Source organism: Suricata suricatta, chromosome 3, assembly GCF_006229205.1.
Source record: "Suricata suricatta isolate VVHF042 chromosome 3, meerkat_22Aug2017_6uvM2_HiC, whole genome shotgun sequence".
NCBI lineage: Eukaryota > Metazoa > Chordata > Mammalia > Carnivora > Herpestidae > Suricata > Suricata suricatta.
Window position 1 is genome coordinate 60,591,743 of NC_043702.1, and position 20,797 is coordinate 60,612,539.

Below are 20,797 nucleotides of genomic sequence, written 5' to 3' on the forward strand. Positions count from 1 at the left end.
TAAGAGACTTAACTTTCTCCTAGATTTTCAAAGTTGGATCTTAGAACTGTTATGAACTTTGGGCTACTGAAGGGTCACTGTAAGGGTGACTGATGATTATTCATTTTTACTTCATGATAATGGATATGTTCTGTAGACTATGCCTTAGAATGGGGAATTACAGAGGGAAATGTTTGGACAGCTCCTTTGAAAATGAATGTGTAAGTTTTCCTGGGTATAAAAAAGTGAAGGCAGAGCCAGGGATCAGGGGAGAAAGTTAAGAAGATAGATGTGAATGTTTAGGCTGCCATAATAGCGCATTTTCATAGTTGCTGTTTGGAGTTCTTGATTCTCCTGATTGGCCTTCTCTTTTGTTGTTGTATACTCCAATGCTTCTCTAATTAGCTGGAGGAAATTTTCGTTGATCCAAGCACACACCCTAAAAAAATATTTTCCAGAGAAAGTTGTTAAATAACTGACTGTCATCTTTGATTTTTCTTTTGTAGTTATTTATTTTTCTCAGATTGGGAGAGCCTCTCTGGGGAACCTAAGGTGGAAAGGGCTTTCATGGATGGCACCAACCGTAAAGACTTGGTGAAAACAAAACTGGGATGGCCTGCTGGGATAACCCTGGATATAGTATTAAAGCGTGTTTACTGGGTGGACTGCCGGTTTGATTACATTGAGACTGTAACTTATGATGGAACTCAAAGGTAAGAAGTATTTTTTATGGCTTCATATGTTTGTGGGAAAGTATATAAAATTTATGGGTTGGGATACAGAGAGACTAGAATTAAAATACTTTAAAATTAAAATACTGGGTGGCTCAGACAGTTAGGCACCCAACTTTGGCTTAGGTCATGATCTCACAGTTGGTGAGTTCAAGTCCCGCATAGGGTGAGCTCAAGCCCTGCCTCTCATGAGCCCCACTTCCCCCCCCCCCCCCCCCCCGCCCCTTGATCACTTATGCTCCTCCTCTCAAAAATATGGCTTTGTTGGTTAACATTACATCTTGAATGACTTTTGTGTTGACATTTGTGTGAAGTGATATTTTGGGGGAGGAGGGTTAACTTTCCTTGTGTTCCATGATAATACTCATTAAATATTACTTAGAGCATTTGTTCTTTGATTTCTCCTCTCCAACCTTTGCTCCACTTCCAGATGGAACACATTATTTTCATTAACTCCTGAGAATCTATTTATTTTTCTAGGTTCCTTATGGTTTATTTCCAAAGATTGCCTTTTCTTTTAGCGTACTAATTTCCCCCCAGTAAATAAGTAAGTTTTATTATTTATTTAACATTATCTGGTGGGTTTTAATTGGATTTTACTCTGCCCTTATGTATTTCTTTATTTTTTTGTTTTTAAATTTTTTAACATTTATTTATTTTTGAGAGACAGAGAGAGACAGATCATGAGCAGGGGAGGGTCAGAGAGAGAGGGAGACACAGAATCGGAAGCAGGCTCCAGGCTTGGAACTGTCAGCACAGAGCCCGACACGGGGCTCGAACCCACAGCTGTGAGATCATGACCTGAGCCGAAGTCAGATGCTCAACCGACTGAGCCACCCAGGCGCCCCTGCCCTTATGTATTTCAAATTTCAGGGGCGCCCGGTGGCTCAGTTATTACAGCTTCTCTGATGAGATGAGTCCCTCCCCTACTCATGCTCTGTTTCTCTCTGTCTCAATAATAAATAAACATTAAAAAAAATTTAAAGGGGTGCCTGGGTGGCTCAATCGGTTAAGCTTCCGACTTTGGCTCAGGTCATGATCTCACGGTTCGTGGGTTAATTTTCCAAATGACTTGACTTAATTGTTTTCTTAATGGAAGGAATATTTTTGGTTTCTTCTTTATCTTTATATTTTAAGTGTGATATCACAGTTTGCCACTAGATTTCATATTCTTAAAACAATCTCTACTTGATCAAAGGAAGTGATTGGATATTAAGACTGAGTTACCACTGAAACTGGTTCCAATAGTGAGAATATGCATTAATGTAATTAAAAAATATCAATCAACCCAGTAAGTCATACAAAAACAACTGAGAAATGCCTAAAATTTTTTTTCTTTCACCAGTGTTTTGACATTATATTAGATAGTCTAAATATTTTAATGCTAAGGTTAAAGTAAGATATAAAACAGAAAACTGAGTGTAGTTTCAGGAATATTTGAATGTTCGCTGGCTGTGAAGAAACAGCAAAGAGGTGTAGTAAAGCTCATGAGTACAGCTGAAATCATAACGTCACTGCCTATTGCTTTGCCAGCAGGTGGCATTCAGGGTTCTGGAATTTCCTAACTGAAAAAGAAAAACCATTCTTTAATCTTAACGTACCATGTCATTATTTAGTGTGTGCTAACTTGCCACCTTAGGTTTCTTTGTTTTTATTTTTTGCTTTTTTGTTTTGTTTTTTACATTTTGGTTTTCAGAGCTCTTAAGGTGTTTCTATAATGTCTTTCTGTTTTGCTACGAGGGAAAAAATAAGTTTTTTTTCTCATGAACTATCCTCTACCCTACTTTCTTTATGTGGCCTAAGTGAATTATTATTTATGTAGAAGATGTTATGGCAGACATTATCTCTTGGTTGGCACTTTTTACTTTTTTTTTTTTTTTTTTCTATTTAAGTGGCTTTGGCCACTCTATGCCTCCACTACAAGTGTGATAAGAGACACTTAGAGTTTTATCGATCAGAGACATGGTAGTAGTAGCACTATTTTTTGATTTCCCAGAGTGACATCAGGAACAGGTCTCAGTAGTTGTTCTGGGTTGAATTGTTCTACTCACTATCCTGCTCCCTAATTGCTAAGAAATGGTTAATGATACAGTGTGAACTAAGTTGAAGGTATCTGCTTTCACATTTCCTTTCCCTTGCACCTATGGCTTTTAAAATGGTATTTCACATCTGAGCTCTGCCCCCCTCTTTTGTGGGACAAACTTAAAAGAATCAGAAGCATGAGAGAAAACAGCAATTTTCAAAAAATCTAGAATAAACTAGGGCTGGAATTTTCTTTTCTTTTTAAATTGTTTTTAATGTCATTATTTTATTTTGAGAGAGAGAGAGAGACAGCACGAGCAGGGGAGGGTCAGAGAGAGATGGAGACACAGAATCTGAAGACAGGCCCCAGGCTCTGAGCTAGCTGTCAGCACAGAGCCCGATGCGGGACTCGAACCCACAAACCGTGAGATCATGACCTGAGCCAAAGTCAGACGCTTAACAGACTGAGCCACCCAGGCGCCCCTGGAATTTTATTTTCAAGGTTCTTTCCCAAGAGACAACATGTAGGTGGAGATATTTCTACAACTTAAAAGTATTTTTCTATATATTCTACATTCATATCACGAAAATAATTAGCTTTTTTGGCATTTAGTCGAACTAATTCCACTTTTAATCAAAAGGAAGGTAAAAAAAATTGTGTGATGTACATCTTTTGCAACAGGAAGACAGTAGTCCACGGAGGCTCTCTCATTCCTCATCCCTTTGGAATAAGCTTGTTTGAAGATCAGGTATACTTTACTGATTGGACAAAGATGGCTGTAATGAAGGCAAACAAGTTTAAGGAGACCAATCCACAAGTGTACCACCAGGCCTCCCTGAGGCCCTTTGGAGTGACTATTTACCATTCCCTCAGGCAGCCTTATGGTATGTATGCCCCAGAGTAAGGGAAACCCTGCTCAGAGGAGAGCTACCCTGCTTTGGTGGAAAGATTTTTTTTTTTCCAAATCTATGGAAGTTAATGATGATCTCATGAGATTTGGGTGGTATTTTCAAATTCATGGCAGGTTATCTAGAGAGTTAGACTCTCTAAAATTGGCTCTGTAGATCTGGAGAAATTGATGTATTTCAGAGTTAAAATACCAAATCTACAGGGCACTTAGAGATGTACTTAACAGATATTAATTGGCACCAGGAATGTGCCGGGTCCTGTCTAAATGCTGGGGAGAGACAGCAAAGAAACCAAACCAAAATATGTATTTTCATTCTGCTAGGAGAAATCTTGTATTCAATCCTTTAAAATTAAAGCTGAGGAAATTGAGGCCCAGAAGAGGAAAATAAGATGCCTAAGTGTTCATTTGAGGTGATGTCAGAGCCAATTTCTCTTCTCTTTTGTATATATATGACACCATTATTTGGTTTGCGTTGGGTCTCTCTTAGGCCAACTGTATTTGGTGTCTCATAGACTGGTAACTTATTAAAGGAAAATATTTTGATTCAAACATTGTATAGACTTCTGTTATTTTATAGTAAGTCTTGTTTAAAATTGGCATGACTATTGTGTCTGTATATGGCTCATTTCTGCGCATCATAGTTTTGGAATCAGATCTGGTTTTGACTTCTAGTTTAGCTGCTAAATAATCTTAGGCAAGTGGTATTACCTTCCAGGGCTTTGGTTTCCACTTTTATGCAATGGAGATAATAGTATTGATTATAAGTTGGCTTACTTTCAAAGCAAGCATCCAGTGAATAATAGTCACTTACTCATTCTCAGGAATGGTAAAAACAACACTAAAGTTTTTCAGTGGTTAGGCAGTTGCTTTCTAACCACTGAGACGAGCAGATAGCGTCTGACATAGTTGTCTTGGGGAGAAGGACTCCCAAAGTGTCTGAACCCTCCCCGCGCGTGGCCGTCACCAGTCGGAGAGTAGGTGGGAGTGTCAGAGCAGGTAAATGTGGATGTATACAGACAGCATCAACCGGTAGTAGTGTTTCTGAGTTTCAAACCCATTATTCTGTTTAACCAACAGGGCTCAAAGGGGTTTCATATGTCTTGGACAATCACACATTTCTAATTGAGATTTAATCCTGTGTATTTTTTCCCTCTAGTTAGCAATCCATGTGGAAATAACAATGGGGGCTGTGAACAGATCTGTGTCCTCAGCCACAGAACAGACAATGATGGTTTGGGTTACCGCTGCAAGTGCACATTCGGCTTCAGTCTGGATGTGGATAACCGCCACTGTGTTGGTAAGAAATTGCTTTGGGGCTGTCTTTTTGGCCAGTGGCGTAGGGGTAGGTTCTGTTTTTGACCTGTGCCAACTTCCTGCTAAACTTTTTAATGATGAACAAACTTTTGGTAACTGACAGAGCATCTTCCTCAGTAGGCACTACTCCCTTCATACACAGAGCTGTGTTTCAAGATGTAAATTTCTGTCCCATGCGTCTTTCCTTTAATTGCACATCGAGGGTTTCCTTGGACTCCCATTCCCCTTTGTCTCCTTTGTGAAATCTTTGTCTCCTTTTTAAACTGTTTAATTTTGAGTTATTTTCTCTGTTGTGTATACTTTAATTTTATTAGCCTTAACTTTAGTAGCCTTAACTTTATTGGGAAGTACTTCTCATCACTTCCATTGTGCTCTCGCTCTCCTAGACCACTGCTTTAGCCTCTTGAGTTGGGTAATTGTGCCTTGATTCCACTTGGCTTTATTGTTGTATTCCACAGCAAACTAAGTGTTGGGGCAGCTCATTTACTCATCTAGTTTTTCATATTGCATTTGGGATTTTCTTTATATCTGCCTCTATGCTCTGGGATGCAATTCAGTTCTTTTCTCCTTCTTTGGTTGCCTCCACATCTTCTCATGATTAGGCTATTTATTGCCTCAGCCTCAAGTGATGAAATGCACACTCCTATAATTTTTGTTTCTCTTTGACTGTTTTTCTGTTTGCCTTTGACAAATTCTGGCTCCCCAGATGGTGCTGCTTTGGGCTTGGAATGTAAATTCTGAGACAAAGCTGTTAACTTTAAAAAAATGTTTATTATTTGGTGGGGGGAGGGTCAGAGAGAGGGGGAGACAGAGAATCTGAAGCAGGCTCCAGACTCTGAACTGTTAGTACACAGCCCAATGTGGGGCTCCAACCCACAGACCGTGAAGTCATGACCTGAGCCAAAGTCGACCGCTTAACCAACTGAGCCCTAGGCACCCCAAATTTGTTAACTTTTTAGGTAATCTTAGACTCAGATAAAAATCACCCTCATTCAAAAAGCCTGTATTTCTATTACATTGATGCCACATTGTCTAATAATTTTGCACTTCAACTCCTGCAATTTTTATTTTTGTCTTGGGTATACCTCTTTCATCTCTTTGATTTGCTGACATACTATTATTGTCTCTTTCTTTGATTTTAAAATCACTCATTTTCCCTCCATTTTCTCTATTTTTATTTCCTCTTCCATCTTTTCCTCCTTTGTTTATTTCTAAATAACTTACCTGGTTACTGTTAATTCTTCCTTCACTGGTCTTTATACCTTAAAAATTGCAGTAGGATTCTTGGTATAGATCTCTATTCAAAAATTAATCCAAATCAAGGATTTTGATGGAATTACTATGCAGGTCAGTTAATATTGCTTTAGAAAGTCAGTATATGGACCATCTTTTAAATCAATCATAAGGATAAATTTCTCAAGAAGAAGGAAGATTGTAATAGTTGTATTGCCTTCATAGCTGCTTATCCTTTTCCCTCTCTTCCCATTATTTACAACTATGTTTTCCACAGATTTATTTTATGTTTATTTCAGAATTACATTTCTGAGTTATAAAATGTGCCTTAGGGATAATTAGGGATATAAGTAATTTCTCTTTAATTCAAGGTGGACAAGAACCAGGCTGTGGCTGATGGGGTTGTGTTCTTCTTCCTACAGCTGTTAAGCAATTCCTGATCTTTTCATCTGAGGTGGCTGTTCGTGGCATCCCCTTCAACCTGTCTACCCAGGAAGATGTCATAGTTCCAGTGTCAGGAAGTCCTTCTTTCTTCGTTGGTGTTGATTTTGATGCCCAGGAGAACACTATCTTTTTTTCAGATACATCAAAAGACATGATTTTTAAACAAAATATCAACGGCACAGGTGAGAACATTAAAATATTTTTGCATGTTTTGTTTATTTTTGAATAATGATTATAATAATTTTCTCAGTAGAACTACTTGGCTTGAGAAATACTTTTATTTATTTATTTATTTTTTCACGCATGCAAAAGCAAAGGACTTTATTATTATGGGCTTCTAAGTTCGGGCTCACAGACTTCACCAACACAGTGGATCCATGCGGAGAGCCTGAGAAATACTTTTAAATAAAGAAAGAGATCCATTCCTTTTCTTAAGGAATGGATGAGAAACATTAACATAAAAGATGCTGACAATCCACAGAAGAGTCATGTGGATGAAAGTCAACAATGGGTTGATTAGTGGCTGTTCCTCATATTCCAGAAGCCAGAGGATCTCTCTGGGAGGGATGCTATGCGTGAAATAATAGGAAAAAAAACATAAAAACCGAAAAACAAAAACATGAATTACATGGGAGTATTGATTTACTCTAACTTTTCAGTTGATTTAGATTCTGTTAATATCTTCATAGTCATCACAGAAGGATAAGGAATGGTCAATCACATTTTACTAGATGATGATAGGATGAAAAAGGATAGTCTTTTCAACAAATGGTGGTGAGAAAACTGGAGAAACACATGTAATGCAATGAAATTGGACACTTATTTCACACAAGTCACAAAAAGTAACCAAAATAGATCAAATTCCTGATAGCATAAAACTCCTTGGTTTTGGCAATAAGGTTTCACACAAAATGTCAAGAACAAACAAAAACAACAAAAATGAACAGATGTGACTACTTCACAGCAACCTAAACAACAAAATGAAAAGACAGCCTACAGAATGGGAGAAGATATTTGCAAACTATATACTGACTAAGGTGTTAGTATCCAGAATCATAAAGAACTCAGTCTAATTCAGTAATGGTGATGACAACAACAACAAATCCAGTTTAAAAAAAAGCACCACAGAACCAAAGAGACATTTACCCCTAACGGGGCATCCAACCAGCTCACAGCTGCATGAAAAGATGCTCAAGATCACTAGTCTTTAGCAAATGCACATCAAAACTATTATGAGGTATCACCTACCATTCAGAATGGCTAATGTCCAAAAGACATGAAATAACAAGTGTTGGCAAGGGTGTGGAGAAAAGGGAATCCTGATGCACTGTTGGTGAGAAAGGAAGTTGGTGTAGCCACTGTGGAAAACCGGATGGAGATTCCTCAAGAATTTAAAAGAGAATTATCATATGATCCAGTTATTCCACTACTGGTTTTTTCCACTAAAGAAAGTGAAAACACTAATTTGAAAAGGTATATGCACCCCTATTTGTTGCAGCCTTATTTCCAAATTATGGAAACGGCCCCAGTGTCCATCAATTGAGGAATGGATTTTTAAAATGTGTTATATACACACAGTGGAATAATATTCAGCCATAAAAAAGAAGTAAATCTTGTGATTTTTCAACAACATGGGTAGAGCTGGAGAATATAATGATAAATGAAAGAAGGCAGTCAGAAAGACAATAATGTAATATTTGCTCATATGTGGAATTTAAGAAACAAATGAACAAAGGAAAAAAGGAGAAGACAAAGTAAAGAATAGATTGTTAACTGCAGAGAATAAACTGTAATATCAAAGAGAGGACTATTACAGCTATCAGAAGGTCTACTTGTATGTATGGGCCTTATCAGCTGGATAACTTCAGATGATCGAGGTAGCTGTTCTGTTGGGGAGCTTCCAAACATCAACATTAGTAAATCTTTTTCTGTTAGCAATAGTCATTTGTCCTTAGTAGATGTCTCCATTCTCCTTGGTATGGGGATTAAGAGGTTGTGAAGGTAGCTTGCTATCTGTGTTATAGGAGAAGTACAGAGGACAGGGGACCAAGGACCCTTCAAGATAGGTCACTAGTCACACAATTCTCTTGTATTTGGTTCTGTTTCATGCAGCAGATGCAGTGTGTTACGCTTTGTGGTGTCTTTGAGCCCACAGTATCTCTACATCATTCTCCCCAGAGAACAAGCTTGCTGGTCTGTTAGAAGAGGTAGATGGATGGAAGTGGCATAGATGCTCAGGATCTGGGAAGGACCCGGTGGTCTCATTGCTTTTGATCCCAACTGTTAAGTAATCCCCTTAGACCTTTACCCCTGTGCGTCACAAGAGTCTGTTATCTCTGACCCCAAATATGCTGGAGTGTCTGCGTGTGTGTGGGTATGGGTCTTCCTTCCGCTGGACTTAGTTTGCAGCTCTCTCCCCTCTCACTAAGTGAGTTATTACCCCTGCAATCCCTTTATCTTCCAAACTATCAAAATCTATCTGCTGTCCCTTTGCTGTCATTTTAGTAGTTTGGAAGGAAAAGAAGAAAACGTGCCACATGAAGGCTCAGTCTCCTGCAGATCAGCTTCCTTCTGCTTTGTCAAACTGAAATTCTCATCACGTTTTTTGTCAGTTTCAAGTTTACATATTGAGACTTTTAAAAAATATTCTATAGTCAGTGGTTAAACTCTGTATGCTTTGGTGAGAGAGGTTTTACACTGCTGTCTTCCAGGGAAAGGATAAGGGTCATTGAATACATATGCAGAGAATGAGTTGTCAGAAATCAGATTAAAGTCAAGATCAGCTGAATGAAGCTCTCAGGGGACTCTCCCATCCTAGAAGTGCAACCCACATTCTGGTCCGTGGTCTCTCTACTTAGAGCTCTCTCTTCATTTCATGGTTGGACTTCTTGGAAGATTGGCCTGCGTGTTCTTGCTCTCACTTCCACATTTATCCTTCTTACTTATTCTTCACTCCGTCCCGATCTGCCAACCATGTCACATGAAACCCTTCTCATCTTGGTCACCTCCAGTCTCATTTCTTTCTCTTTCTTGGCCATTCTTTCTGGTGTTCTTCAGAGGTCTTTGCCTCTTTACCTGTTTCCTTACAGATGTGTTCTCTATATTCAACATGTGGATCTCTTCTTCTCCATTTATGTGGCCATTATAAATCAGTATGAGGAGACTTATGGTAAAGGCATTTGCTGAATGATTTTCCTTCTAACTTGGCCAATGAGGGGGAAGGATCAGGGAAGGCTTTTTTCGGGTGATGATAAAAATATCTCTCCATAAATCTCCCTCCAAGCTCTCTGAGATTCAGACCCACAATGCCAACTGCCTTTTGTGTATCTGACCATGTATCTCACAACTACCTCAAAACAAATAGATCTAAGTAGACATCTGTATCCCATTTCTCACAGACCTCCTGCCTTAATGTAGAGCATGACCACTGTCCCTTTCCCTGTTATCTCCCTTCCTCACCCCTACTCCTTCCAGGATCTGGTAGTTAAATTTCAACCTTTCTCTTAGCCTCTATCATTAATGGATTAATCTCCAAAACACATGAAGTTCTCAACCTCTCTCACGTCCAAGTCTTTCCTTTCCTACAGCACCTAATTCACCACTTCCTTTGGGAAAATTTTCTATACAGCCACTTTGCAATGTGCTTCATTTGGAGTCTGTGTTTCATACCCTTCTGTGCACACCTCTGTCAAAATACCCATTACTCTTTGATTTTTACCTCTTGACTTAATTTCCTCCTTTCCTATCTCCCACTTCATTATACATCCTTTGAAGACAATGTCCACAACTTCTTTCAAGATGCTTCATTTTTCTATGACTCAGTTTCCTGTTGTTATTGAACTGTTGTGATGATGGATGATTCCATGTAAAATATTTGGGCCAGTTCCTGGTTTGTTTGTATTAAGTGCTTGATATAAGCTATTACTACTACTATTAGTGACATTATGTTTCTTAAGTATCTAGTATGGTGTCTAGCACACAGAAGACTTTCTTTTTATAATTTGCTATGTAACAGAATGGAAAAAAACACTAAGATTGTTTTTCCTTCTTTAAAAAAGTGTTATTACTTACTGAGATTCAGAGTTTCTTTAGTGGAAAAGACATAAAAATTTCACCAAGATAAAAATGGTCTTTTTTTCCTCTCCTGTACCTCTGATTTCCCTTTGGAATCTTTGCTGGTCTTTTCAAAATACTGCAACTTTGCAGTTTGAAAGGCTGTTGATGAGAAAGTTGGGCATTCGCACCTCAGAGATCTCCTGCCTGTGGTACCTGGTGGTGTCAGCTTATCAGAGCTCTCTGTGGGTGGTGTTGGTGAATATGTGAACTCAGGTATCTTCTCTTCAGATGTTCTGCAATGAGAAATTTTTTTTTTCTGGAAGGTTGAATGAGGGAGTAAATGCAGGGCATACCACTTCTGGTTCAATTTATAAGAATCATGTCTGGTTTTTGAGATCCAAACTTTTGGGATTGGTTAGATTCTAGATTTATCTCAGTTGTTGCTCAGCAGTATTTTTTTTTAAAAGAATTCCACATGGGTTACTGAAATATGCTATAACTCTGATACATTTAAATACGCAGTAGTTGGAAAGTGTATGTCATAAAATATACTTAGCTTAAACTTCGTATTTCAACTTACAGGAAGAGAAATTCTCACAGCCAACAGGGTGGAAAGTGTTGAAAGTTTGACTTTTGATTGGATTTCAAAGAACCTTTATTGGACAGATGCTACTTACAGGAGTATCAGTGTCATGAGGCTAGCTGATAAATCGAGACGTGCAATAATCCGGAATTTAAATAACCCACGATCAATTGTTGTTCATCCTATTGCTGGGTAAGTGTGTTCATGTTTCCTGAAGAGCTGGAAACTGTATGTCTTTTAAAGTTATAGAAAAGTGATGCCACTATTATTTAGCAAATTCAGCAAATATAAGAATGAACTGTATAAATTGAAATCACCTTAAATTTTATCCCTTTAACATAAGTTTAAGTAATCACTTCATCTCCTTGAAAACACTTGCTTTCCCAGTCTTCACTGAAGTGTGTTTTCTTTCCCCCCACAATTGAGGAGGACCAACAATTTGATACAGATTCAGTAGAAAAGGATTGAATGTGCAATGGAATTATCAGGAAAGGCTCAAATTCTTTCCCTGCTTTAATGTATTGATATAAAGCTTGGCAAAACTTGCTTAATCAGTAGCTTTTGGAATAAAAAGTCTTTCAGACCACAGACTAAGTTTCATGTTTAACCATTCCATGATTGGTTGCGTCCAACAAGAAAAGACAGAACAGTTTATACTATTCCTTTTATGTTCTTACCTTTCTTATTTAAATATGGTTAATAGTGAATATGTTTGGAACAAGTCTGAGCTTAGTAGTTGTATTTGAATGGAGTTTAAAAAGAAAAGAGAAAAGGAGTGGTAATTCACTAAAACTGAGTAAGAACTTTACAGGGGCACCTGGGTGGCTCAGTCGGTTAAGCCTCCGACTTCGGCTCAGGTCAGATCTCACGTTCGTGGGTTGGAGCCCCGTGTCGGGCTCTGTGCTGACAGCTAGCTCAGAGCCTGGAGCCTGCTTCCAGTTCTGTGTCTCCTTCTCTCTCTGCCCCTCCCCCTCTCATGCTCTGTCTCTCTCTGTATCAAAAATAAATAAAAAAACATAAAAAAAAACCTTTACATAATCTTGTCTAATTCTAAAGCTGGTTTGTGGGCCAGGTAAATATAATACCTGATAAACAGTAGTTAGTATTCAAATTCCAGACCTATCTGGCTACAAAGCCTTTGTGTCTAAGAACTCTGTATGCTGCCTCTAGAGTGTTTATTTTATATTTAAGTTTTCTCCCTGTGAAATAATGTAAGAAACATTTAAAAACTGGTGATATTAGTAATAAGAAATTTTATCGCCCTGTAGAGAGTTTTTTTCTTTATTTGTTTTGCTCCTAGGTTTTTTTTTTTTGTTTGTTTTTGTTTTTGTTTTTGTTTTTTTTTTTTTGTCTTGTTACTCTTCAGAATAAAAGTTTTCGAGTTATGTTGACTTGGGTGCATCCTTCATCCGAGATGAAATGCTTTCCTTGTGGAAGAGCTACCTGGTGTGACCTAGATGTTTAATCCAGAGAGGAAAGAGATTAAAATCTGTTTTCTTGCTCTTGGAATATTATGAGTATTTGAAGTGTAACTCAGGGACACCTGGCTGGCTATGCCAGTAGAGTGTGTGACTCTTAATCTGGAGGTTGTAGGTTCAGGCTCCATGTAGGGATTAGAAATTACTTAAAAAGTAACCTGAATTATGTCTTTTAAAAGAATCTACTTGAACAGTAGTTTTAGTTCCCAAGGCTACCACATTGGTTCTCTGCTCTGGGTGCCCATTTTAATGCCATTGTATTTATGACTTTGGTTATATACTGATAACTAAACTTTTAATTAAGAGATCAATCATATACTAAATCTGCCTATTAGGCAGATTTTATTTTTTCTGCATAAGCCCACAAACATATACAGAAAATGAAATTGTATCATGTCTCTGGAAAATCTGAGGCTGTGCTAAATCTAAGTCATGTAGTTTGTTCCCGTGTTAACATTTTTTATTTATTACCTCTTTTTCTAGTTACATATTCTTCACTGACTGGTTCCGTCCTGCTAAAATTATGAGAGCATGGAGTGATGGATCTAACCTTTTGCCTATAGTAAACACTACTCTTGGATGGCCCAATGGGTTGGCCATTGATTGGGGGTAAGTAGGAATCATTCTGAATTATTAACTTCCCACTTACTGTGGATCACAGGAAACAGTATGATAGAGTGAGGAAACTGGCACTACTTGTACTTGGATATTTTTACATCATCGGTACTGGGAGAAGGATACAGTATGATACAAAGAGACAACACAAAGTTGACCAACTTCTGCTGGGATGAAAACGAATGCATCACGAATATTCCGAGAATATTGATAGAGGGAACAAAATGATAAGATCTTGTGGAAGGTCAATACAGAGGAGGCAAGACTGAAATCCCATCAGAAGTAGGATAGGATTTGATGAAGTTCTGATCATGTGTAATTTTTATAGGGAGTATCTTGTGGATAGGAAATCTTCAGTGTCAACTGATCAACAAATATATATTTGCATATATATACTTTGGGATAATTTTGAAGTATAAAATAGGGTTCTCAGGAACTTGATCTATCTAGGAACATAAAAGGAAAAAAAGCTTACAGAGGTGAATGCCAAAGTAGTCTATAGAAGAGACAAGGGGAAGAAATATTTAGCCTTTTAAATATAGTTTCCTACCAATATTTTCTTAACTTATGGACTTAGCCAGGAGAAAAATAAAATACCTAATTTGAAGATAACATTAAAAGAATTTTTGAGACAATTAATTAAAAATAGCTTTGTTAGAATATGCTGTATCTTTTGGGGGAGCATAAGAAAGGCTATGAAAAAGAATGAAGTGCCATTTGCAAAAACTATCACATTTTAAATCAGTATAATCTACTTTTTAAAACTTTGTTTAATAAATGTTTCAACTGAACATACCATTCATGAATGTCCTTAGTGAAAAGGGTGCATTACTAGTTTCTGGATAACAGATAACTGAGTATTTTATCATTTTAGTGCTTTACGGTTGTACTGGGTAGATGCCTTTTTTGATAAAATTGAGCACAGCACCTTTGATGGCTTAGACAGAAGAAACCTGGGCCATATACAGCAGATGACACATCCATTTGGACTTACTGTCTTTGGAGGTATGCTTTGAAGCAGTAAAAGTGTGTGTTGTTTTTATACTTTGCAAATTGTTAACAGTAGACTCATCCTCATTTGGCAATCTCACAACTCTGGGAAAGTTGGTTATTTTAGAATACAAAAAATGAGAATGCTGCTTTCATGTATAAACAAAATATTTGGTTTTTTTGGACTGGCAATTTTCTCTTCATGTATTTTTTGTTCTAGACGTTTTAGATAATAATTGACAACTTATACAGGTATAGCATTTTTTTAGATTACATGTATTATAAACTTTAACTCCTCAAGTACTCTATGATATAAATATACCTACAAACAAACTAAAGATTTGCTCATTTTCAATAAGAAACATCAGGAATTTTTATGGTGCCATGTGGTGTTTTGTTGTTCTCTGTAAAAACCCTCTTAGAATCTGTGGGGAAAAGCGATTACACATATTTATCAACTGCATAGTCACTGAATGACTTCGACTTTGAAGACACATATTGGGTAACTGATATCATTGGTATTATATAGAAATATTAGTATATGTCCTATGAAAAGTAGTGAACTGTAGTTGTTTTTTCATGAAACTCTCTGACAGTTTAAGGGAAGATTGCAGCGGGTGTGGAATTCTGGGAAGTGCAGCAGCAGTGATCGCACCACTGTATCAGGTTTCCTTGTTCCAGCTCCCCTCTTGAGTGGAGGTGTGGTATTGAATTGAGTGCAGCCTGGCATTGTGAAACAGGTGTTTTATTTGGTCTTGAACACAAAGTCTCTGCAAATGATTGTATAGCTTGTGCATTGTACAAAATTGCCAGGCCAAGAGGATGAAGAGAGATTCAAATCTAACCTGGTTCTGTTTGACAATCTATAATTAGTCCAGCTAGAGGAGTGCCATTTAGTGATCCACCAAAGGCCGGCCATATGCTAGTTGTGTGCCTGGTTGGAACAATCTACTCTGGATAATTAGCAAGGTGCTGTAACAGGCTAGACACTGACTTGTAAATCAAAGACTTTCTCCCACACACATGAATAGCTAGTAAATATATTGCATGTTCCATCCTGCCGTCTATCTGTGGAGGAGTGCATGTATTTAAAAATATTTTAAAAATGCTCTCAAGAGAGTAAGTTTTTTTGATGAGACGAGTCAATTATACATACTCATCCCTTTCTTTTTATACCTTCCCATTTACTCACTCCCTTTTCACTAATGATGTCAGACAGCCATTTGGTGTCACATGGGAACAATGTAAGAATGTTAAATTTTTTCTGCTCTTTGAAGGAATGTTTTGGGATTGAATAAAAAGTCAGGTTTGATATTATTTGGTTTTATCAGTATGAAAAAAATTTTTAGTGCATACTCAAAAAGCAACACCATGCTCCCCAAATGATAGTAGTAGTAAAAGTAGTAATATTATTATGTTTCTCCCAACACTGCCCATCAGTGTGAATTTCTGACAGAAAATTCTTTTTTTTTTTTTTTTTTTAAGTTTATTTTGAGAGAGAAGGGAGAGAGAATCCCAAGCAGGGGCTGCACTGTCAGCACAGAGCCTGATGTGGGCTCAAACCCACAAATTGGGAGATCATGATCTGAGCTGAAACCAAGAGTTGGATGCTTAACTGACTGAGCTACCCAGGCGCCCCTGGGAAATTCTTTGATTGCACAACACCATAGAAATTATCCTTGTTTTTATGGAGAAAGGCTAGATCTGCTTGGCTATCTGTGCACCACACATGAGTGAAAGGTTTATTGAACTACTTATCTATTTAAGTATAATAAAATACCTTCATGAGTGGTAAGATTGAGATTGTCAGTCAGTCTAGATAAGGTTTAGTAATCTAGTAACTGATTAGTCATTGATTAGACCACAGAAAAGGAAAATTGGTCTAATGATAAAATTTGTGACATTTTTGGCATATTTTGGGTTAGCTGGGAATTTTAAAGTATTGTTAAAGAGAAAAGTCCCCTGATTCTATTCAAAATGTGTGTGTAAACTTCCCTGTAATGGGAATGTGACTAAGTTTTTAATGTTTAGAGGCTTATGATGCCTCTATATGAACTTTTGAACTCTATGGAATATTACTATAGTTGGAGGGGTAGGCACACTTCTGTGATCCCCAGAGCTACAATGAAAGTTCCTTTCTGCACTGGATTGGTATTTTTCCTTCTGAGCAGTTGAGTATATAAAAAAATTAGTGTTTTCAACAACTAAGACATGGGATATATAGAGTGGTTGATCTGGAAAGGAGCTTAGAGATTTAGTCTATTTCCTTAATTTTATCAAAAAAAGAACTCTCACATTCATAAGTATTTGCCGATAAGCACTCAGAAGTTTCCTGCTTTACGTGGGATAAGAACTCAGTCATATGAGGCACATCTAATACTCTATCCAAATTTTTATTTTTACCTACGGAAGTACAAACCTAATTGCTATTAAATACCATCACAATACTCCATACATGTCTGCCTGAACCGGAACTCTGGTATCAAGTATGTAGCCTTCTAAAGAACCATTTCTAGAGAGTAATAAGTTGCAGAAAATGATTACAGAAACATATTACAGTTATTTATGGGAGAATCTTCTCACATTTGCAAGAAGTGTTACAACCCTATTGCATTTTCCAAAGTGGTTTATAAGTTAGCTGTGATGACAATACTAATCACTGGTGTTTCTTCTTAGACTATGTGTTTTTTACTGACTGGAGACTGGGTGCTATCGTTCGAGTGAGGAAAATGGATGGTGGAGACGTAACAGTTATCCGAAGTGGCATCACTCATATAATGCATGTGAAATCATATGATGCCAACACTCAGACTGGTGAGATTGCCATGTTCTTTTACATGGCTGTATTTATTTAATATGGTGGCTCCTTTACTTTTTAGTACATATGATTTAATATAGCTTCTGATTGTTATATATTCCTGTTACCCAGATAGTTATGTAATTAAGACTTAACAGTCTCTGTTCAAAAGTATTGTCAGGAAAAACACATTTTAGAACATTTTCTGTGTTTAACTAAATGTTCTATTTGGCATGTTGATTTCTAAGCGGCAGCTATTTTTTAGCATTGGATCTAAACATTGTTCTTTCTCATTTGTTTTCCTTTACCACCTACCTCTGTGATCAACCCAGTGGAATGTACTTAACTCACTGTCTTTCGCATTGCTTTTGCAGGTTCTAACTACTGCAATCGACCCACACATCCAAATGGTGACTGTAGCCACTTCTGCTTCCCAGTGCCAAATTTCCAGCGGGTGTGTGGTTGTCCCTATGGGATGAATTTGAGTTCTAATCACTTGACATGCCAGGAAGACCCGTCCCATGAACCACCCCTGGAGCAGTGTGGCGCCCTCTCCTTTCTGTGTAGCAACGGCAAATGTGTGCCCAGTCACTACCGCTGTGATGGAGTAGATGACTGTCATGATAATAGCGATGAGCACCTATGTGGCCTATTTAGTAAGTAGCTTATACATGGGAGATAGAACACCACTCATAGGTCATGTTATAGCTTATTTCTTCCATTGCCTTGGACTATCTTCAGTAACATTTTGGTTTTTTTCTGACATTGGATGTTTGGACCAAATGCAGTCATTACAAGTCCTTCAAAAAGTCAGATCAAAATAAGCACATTATAACCTTTAGTATCTGAAAGAATGTATTTCATAATTGGTACTTGTAATAATTGTGTTTGAAAATCTCAAGTGCTGTATTCCCCTTCCTCCACTTTGGAGTAAAATAAGGGTGAACTATATTTTCTTTCCTCAACTTTGGAGAAAAATAAGGGTGAACTGATGGTCTTAATGTTTACATTTTCTTCAAATGGTCATATGGTGTATAAAGTCTAGGGAATAATGAATGCTATTGCAGAAAACAAAGGCATCCTATTGAAATGGAAAAAAAGAATAAATCAAATCTAAGAAATCTCTTTTAAGGTGAGATCAGTAATAATAATCTGTCTTTTTGGAGAGAAAGAAGAATGTCACAGGTGAAAATAAAAGTGCCCATTTGTACTTTTCTGATATTTCTAAAATTTTCTTCCTGTTTTGTAAATGTACACATTTACCTAAAACTTTTCAAGCTTTCTGTCGACAAGTATGAAATTGAGAATAGAGGAAGAATAGCTTAGAAGTAAGGGATGGGCCTCAGATCACACCAACTAGAGATTGAATCTTGGGGAGATTCCTAAATCTCTCAACACCTCAGTTTGTTCATCTGTAAAATGCAGGTAATTATATGTACCACACAGTATAATTGTGAGGATTAAGGGCAATAAAAAATATAAAACACTTAGAAAAAAGTAAATGTCAGCTAGTGATGATGATGATATGAATGACTTGCACATCTCTCCCTATTTTGTATACTGCTCCCATTGAAAAAGAAGGGGGCCTTTACAAGGTAAGAACTCATTTAATAGAATTATAAAAGCAAGTGTCTTTGTGACCAGTTTGTTTCTGTTGTAGATAATTCCTGTGCACCTTCAGCATTCTCCTGTGCCCATGGAGAGTGCATCCCTGGACACTGGAAGTGTGACAAGCAGAATGACTGTCTTGATGGCGGTGATGAGCAGAACTGTCCCTCCCAGGCACCCACTTCCTGCCCTGCATCCTTATTCACCTGTGATAATAATCTGTGTATCCCAAGGAGCTGGCTTTGTGACACAGATAATGATTGTGCAGATGGATCCGATGAGAAGAATTGTCGTAAGTTTTGTACTGATGTCTCTTGGTTGGTCAGCCGAATGAATAGATTTGAACAATTTGTAGGCCTTGCACATTTTCCTCTGAAGTCACACAGTTTTTGCTGGATCGTAATCATTGTTCCATCTGTCAATCCCTGTATCAATAGGCTATAAGAGTAAAGACATGAGAAGCTTAGTGTCCTCTGATCACCGAGTTCTATGGATGGAGAACAAGGACTGTCTCTAACATCCAGACACAAGTGGGAAAGAAATTCCTCCACTAACTATTGATCGATCGATCGATCGATCTATCTATCTATCTATCTATCTATCTATCTATCTATCAATCTATCATCTATCTATCTATCTATCTACCTACCTATCTACCTACCTATCTATATCACAAATTAATTTTCTAAGTCATATAAGACATTTGACTATTGGTTTTTCTTTTTGTTTCATGCAGGCAAAAAGAGAATAAAACACAGAAACACAGAAACTTTCAATTTCCATTGGTGCTGTCTGTCTGCTTTTCATCTTGCTAGTTCTGATTTTAAGTTGTTTGTTTTTGTGTCTACAATAGTAGTTGAGGGTGGAGAGAATTCCCAGGACTAAGGTCTAGTTTTGGTTACATGACTAGGCAAGTCACTTTCCACTATAGTGGATGGGTTTTCAGACCTCTTCTAGCTTTCACATTCTGTCGGTCTATATTTAATATAGCTTCATATTGTGAATGGGGCAGACAGCACATCTGACTCTAAGGCTTTGTCTCTTTAGCAAGGCAGGATCCTGGCTTCTAGAATTGTTCTGCTTAGACTTAGGACTAAATACAGTTATGATCTGCCTATATATTGTCGTGGCATGTGGGTCAGGCCGACAATGCTGCCCAGTTGGACTCCATTGCTTAGCTTTGGTGTAGAGTCACAGACCCAGTTGTATTCATGAGGTATAGTCCAGTCCAAGCCCATGATGCTCAGTTTGGGAAGTGTAATGTATTTTTCAAGGTGTAATCACAGAACACCTGACTCTGACCCATAATTTTTTTCTTCCGTTTCTCCCAATCTGTTTTGGCTTTGAGTACTCTTCTGGGCTGACTTTGGCTATGTGGCCAATGCGAAGGAATTTTGAACACATGTACATATGAGATAACTTGTTTATCTCCTTAGCGTTTTGCAGCTTCAGTCCAGTACACAAGGAACAAGAAATAAACTGTTACTTGGTTTTGTTTTTGAATGATGTTAGAATTTACAGAGACATGCCTACCAAGTCAGTTTCGTTGCCCTGATCACCGATGTATTGACCTATCTTTTGTCTGTGATGGGGACAAGGACTGTGTTGATGGATCTGATGAAAATGGTTGTGGTAAGTGGATTGCTTTATTTTTATTCATAATGTTTACAAATAATCTCAATGTTTAGTCATTTTGAGCTAATTTCTAGTGCTTTTTTTTTCATTCTTAGTAATCAATTGCACTACTTCTCAATTCAAATGTGAGAGTGAAGGTCGGTGTATTAGCATCATATATCGTTGTGATGGTGTTTTTGACTGCAGTGACCACTCTGATGAGGTAGACTGTTGTAAGTACCATATTCATGCATTCAGGCAAAGCAATCATTTCACATTACCACAAGTTTTCCCTAATTTGCATAAACTGTAGGGGAGATAGGTTAAATTGCAAACTATTTTCAAAGGAACACAGTACTGAATGTACATTAGAGTTGACCAGGTATTTCCAAATAATAACTTAAATTTGCAAAGCAAGTGGC

The 20,797-nt window shown here is 37.6% G+C and overlaps 1 protein-coding gene across 1 annotated transcript in view; it reads left to right on the forward strand.

Annotated features, from left to right (window-relative positions):
• Positions 1-20,797, forward strand: part of LRP2 (LDL receptor related protein 2) — a 180,479-nt gene that overhangs the window by 72,487 nt on the left and 87,195 nt on the right. The window contains exons 13-24 of the mRNA XM_029933311.1: positions 486-692; positions 3,415-3,617; positions 4,800-4,940; positions 6,613-6,816; positions 11,273-11,465; positions 13,235-13,360; positions 14,241-14,371; positions 17,033-17,170; positions 17,528-17,809; positions 18,814-19,053; positions 20,274-20,393; positions 20,492-20,608. Of these exons, the coding sequence (XP_029789171.1) occupies positions 486-692; positions 3,415-3,617; positions 4,800-4,940; positions 6,613-6,816; positions 11,273-11,465; positions 13,235-13,360; positions 14,241-14,371; positions 17,033-17,170; positions 17,528-17,809; positions 18,814-19,053; positions 20,274-20,393; positions 20,492-20,608 (2,102 nt within the window). The remainder of the gene's footprint in view (positions 1-485; positions 693-3,414; positions 3,618-4,799; positions 4,941-6,612; positions 6,817-11,272; positions 11,466-13,234; positions 13,361-14,240; positions 14,372-17,032; positions 17,171-17,527; positions 17,810-18,813; positions 19,054-20,273; positions 20,394-20,491; positions 20,609-20,797) is intronic.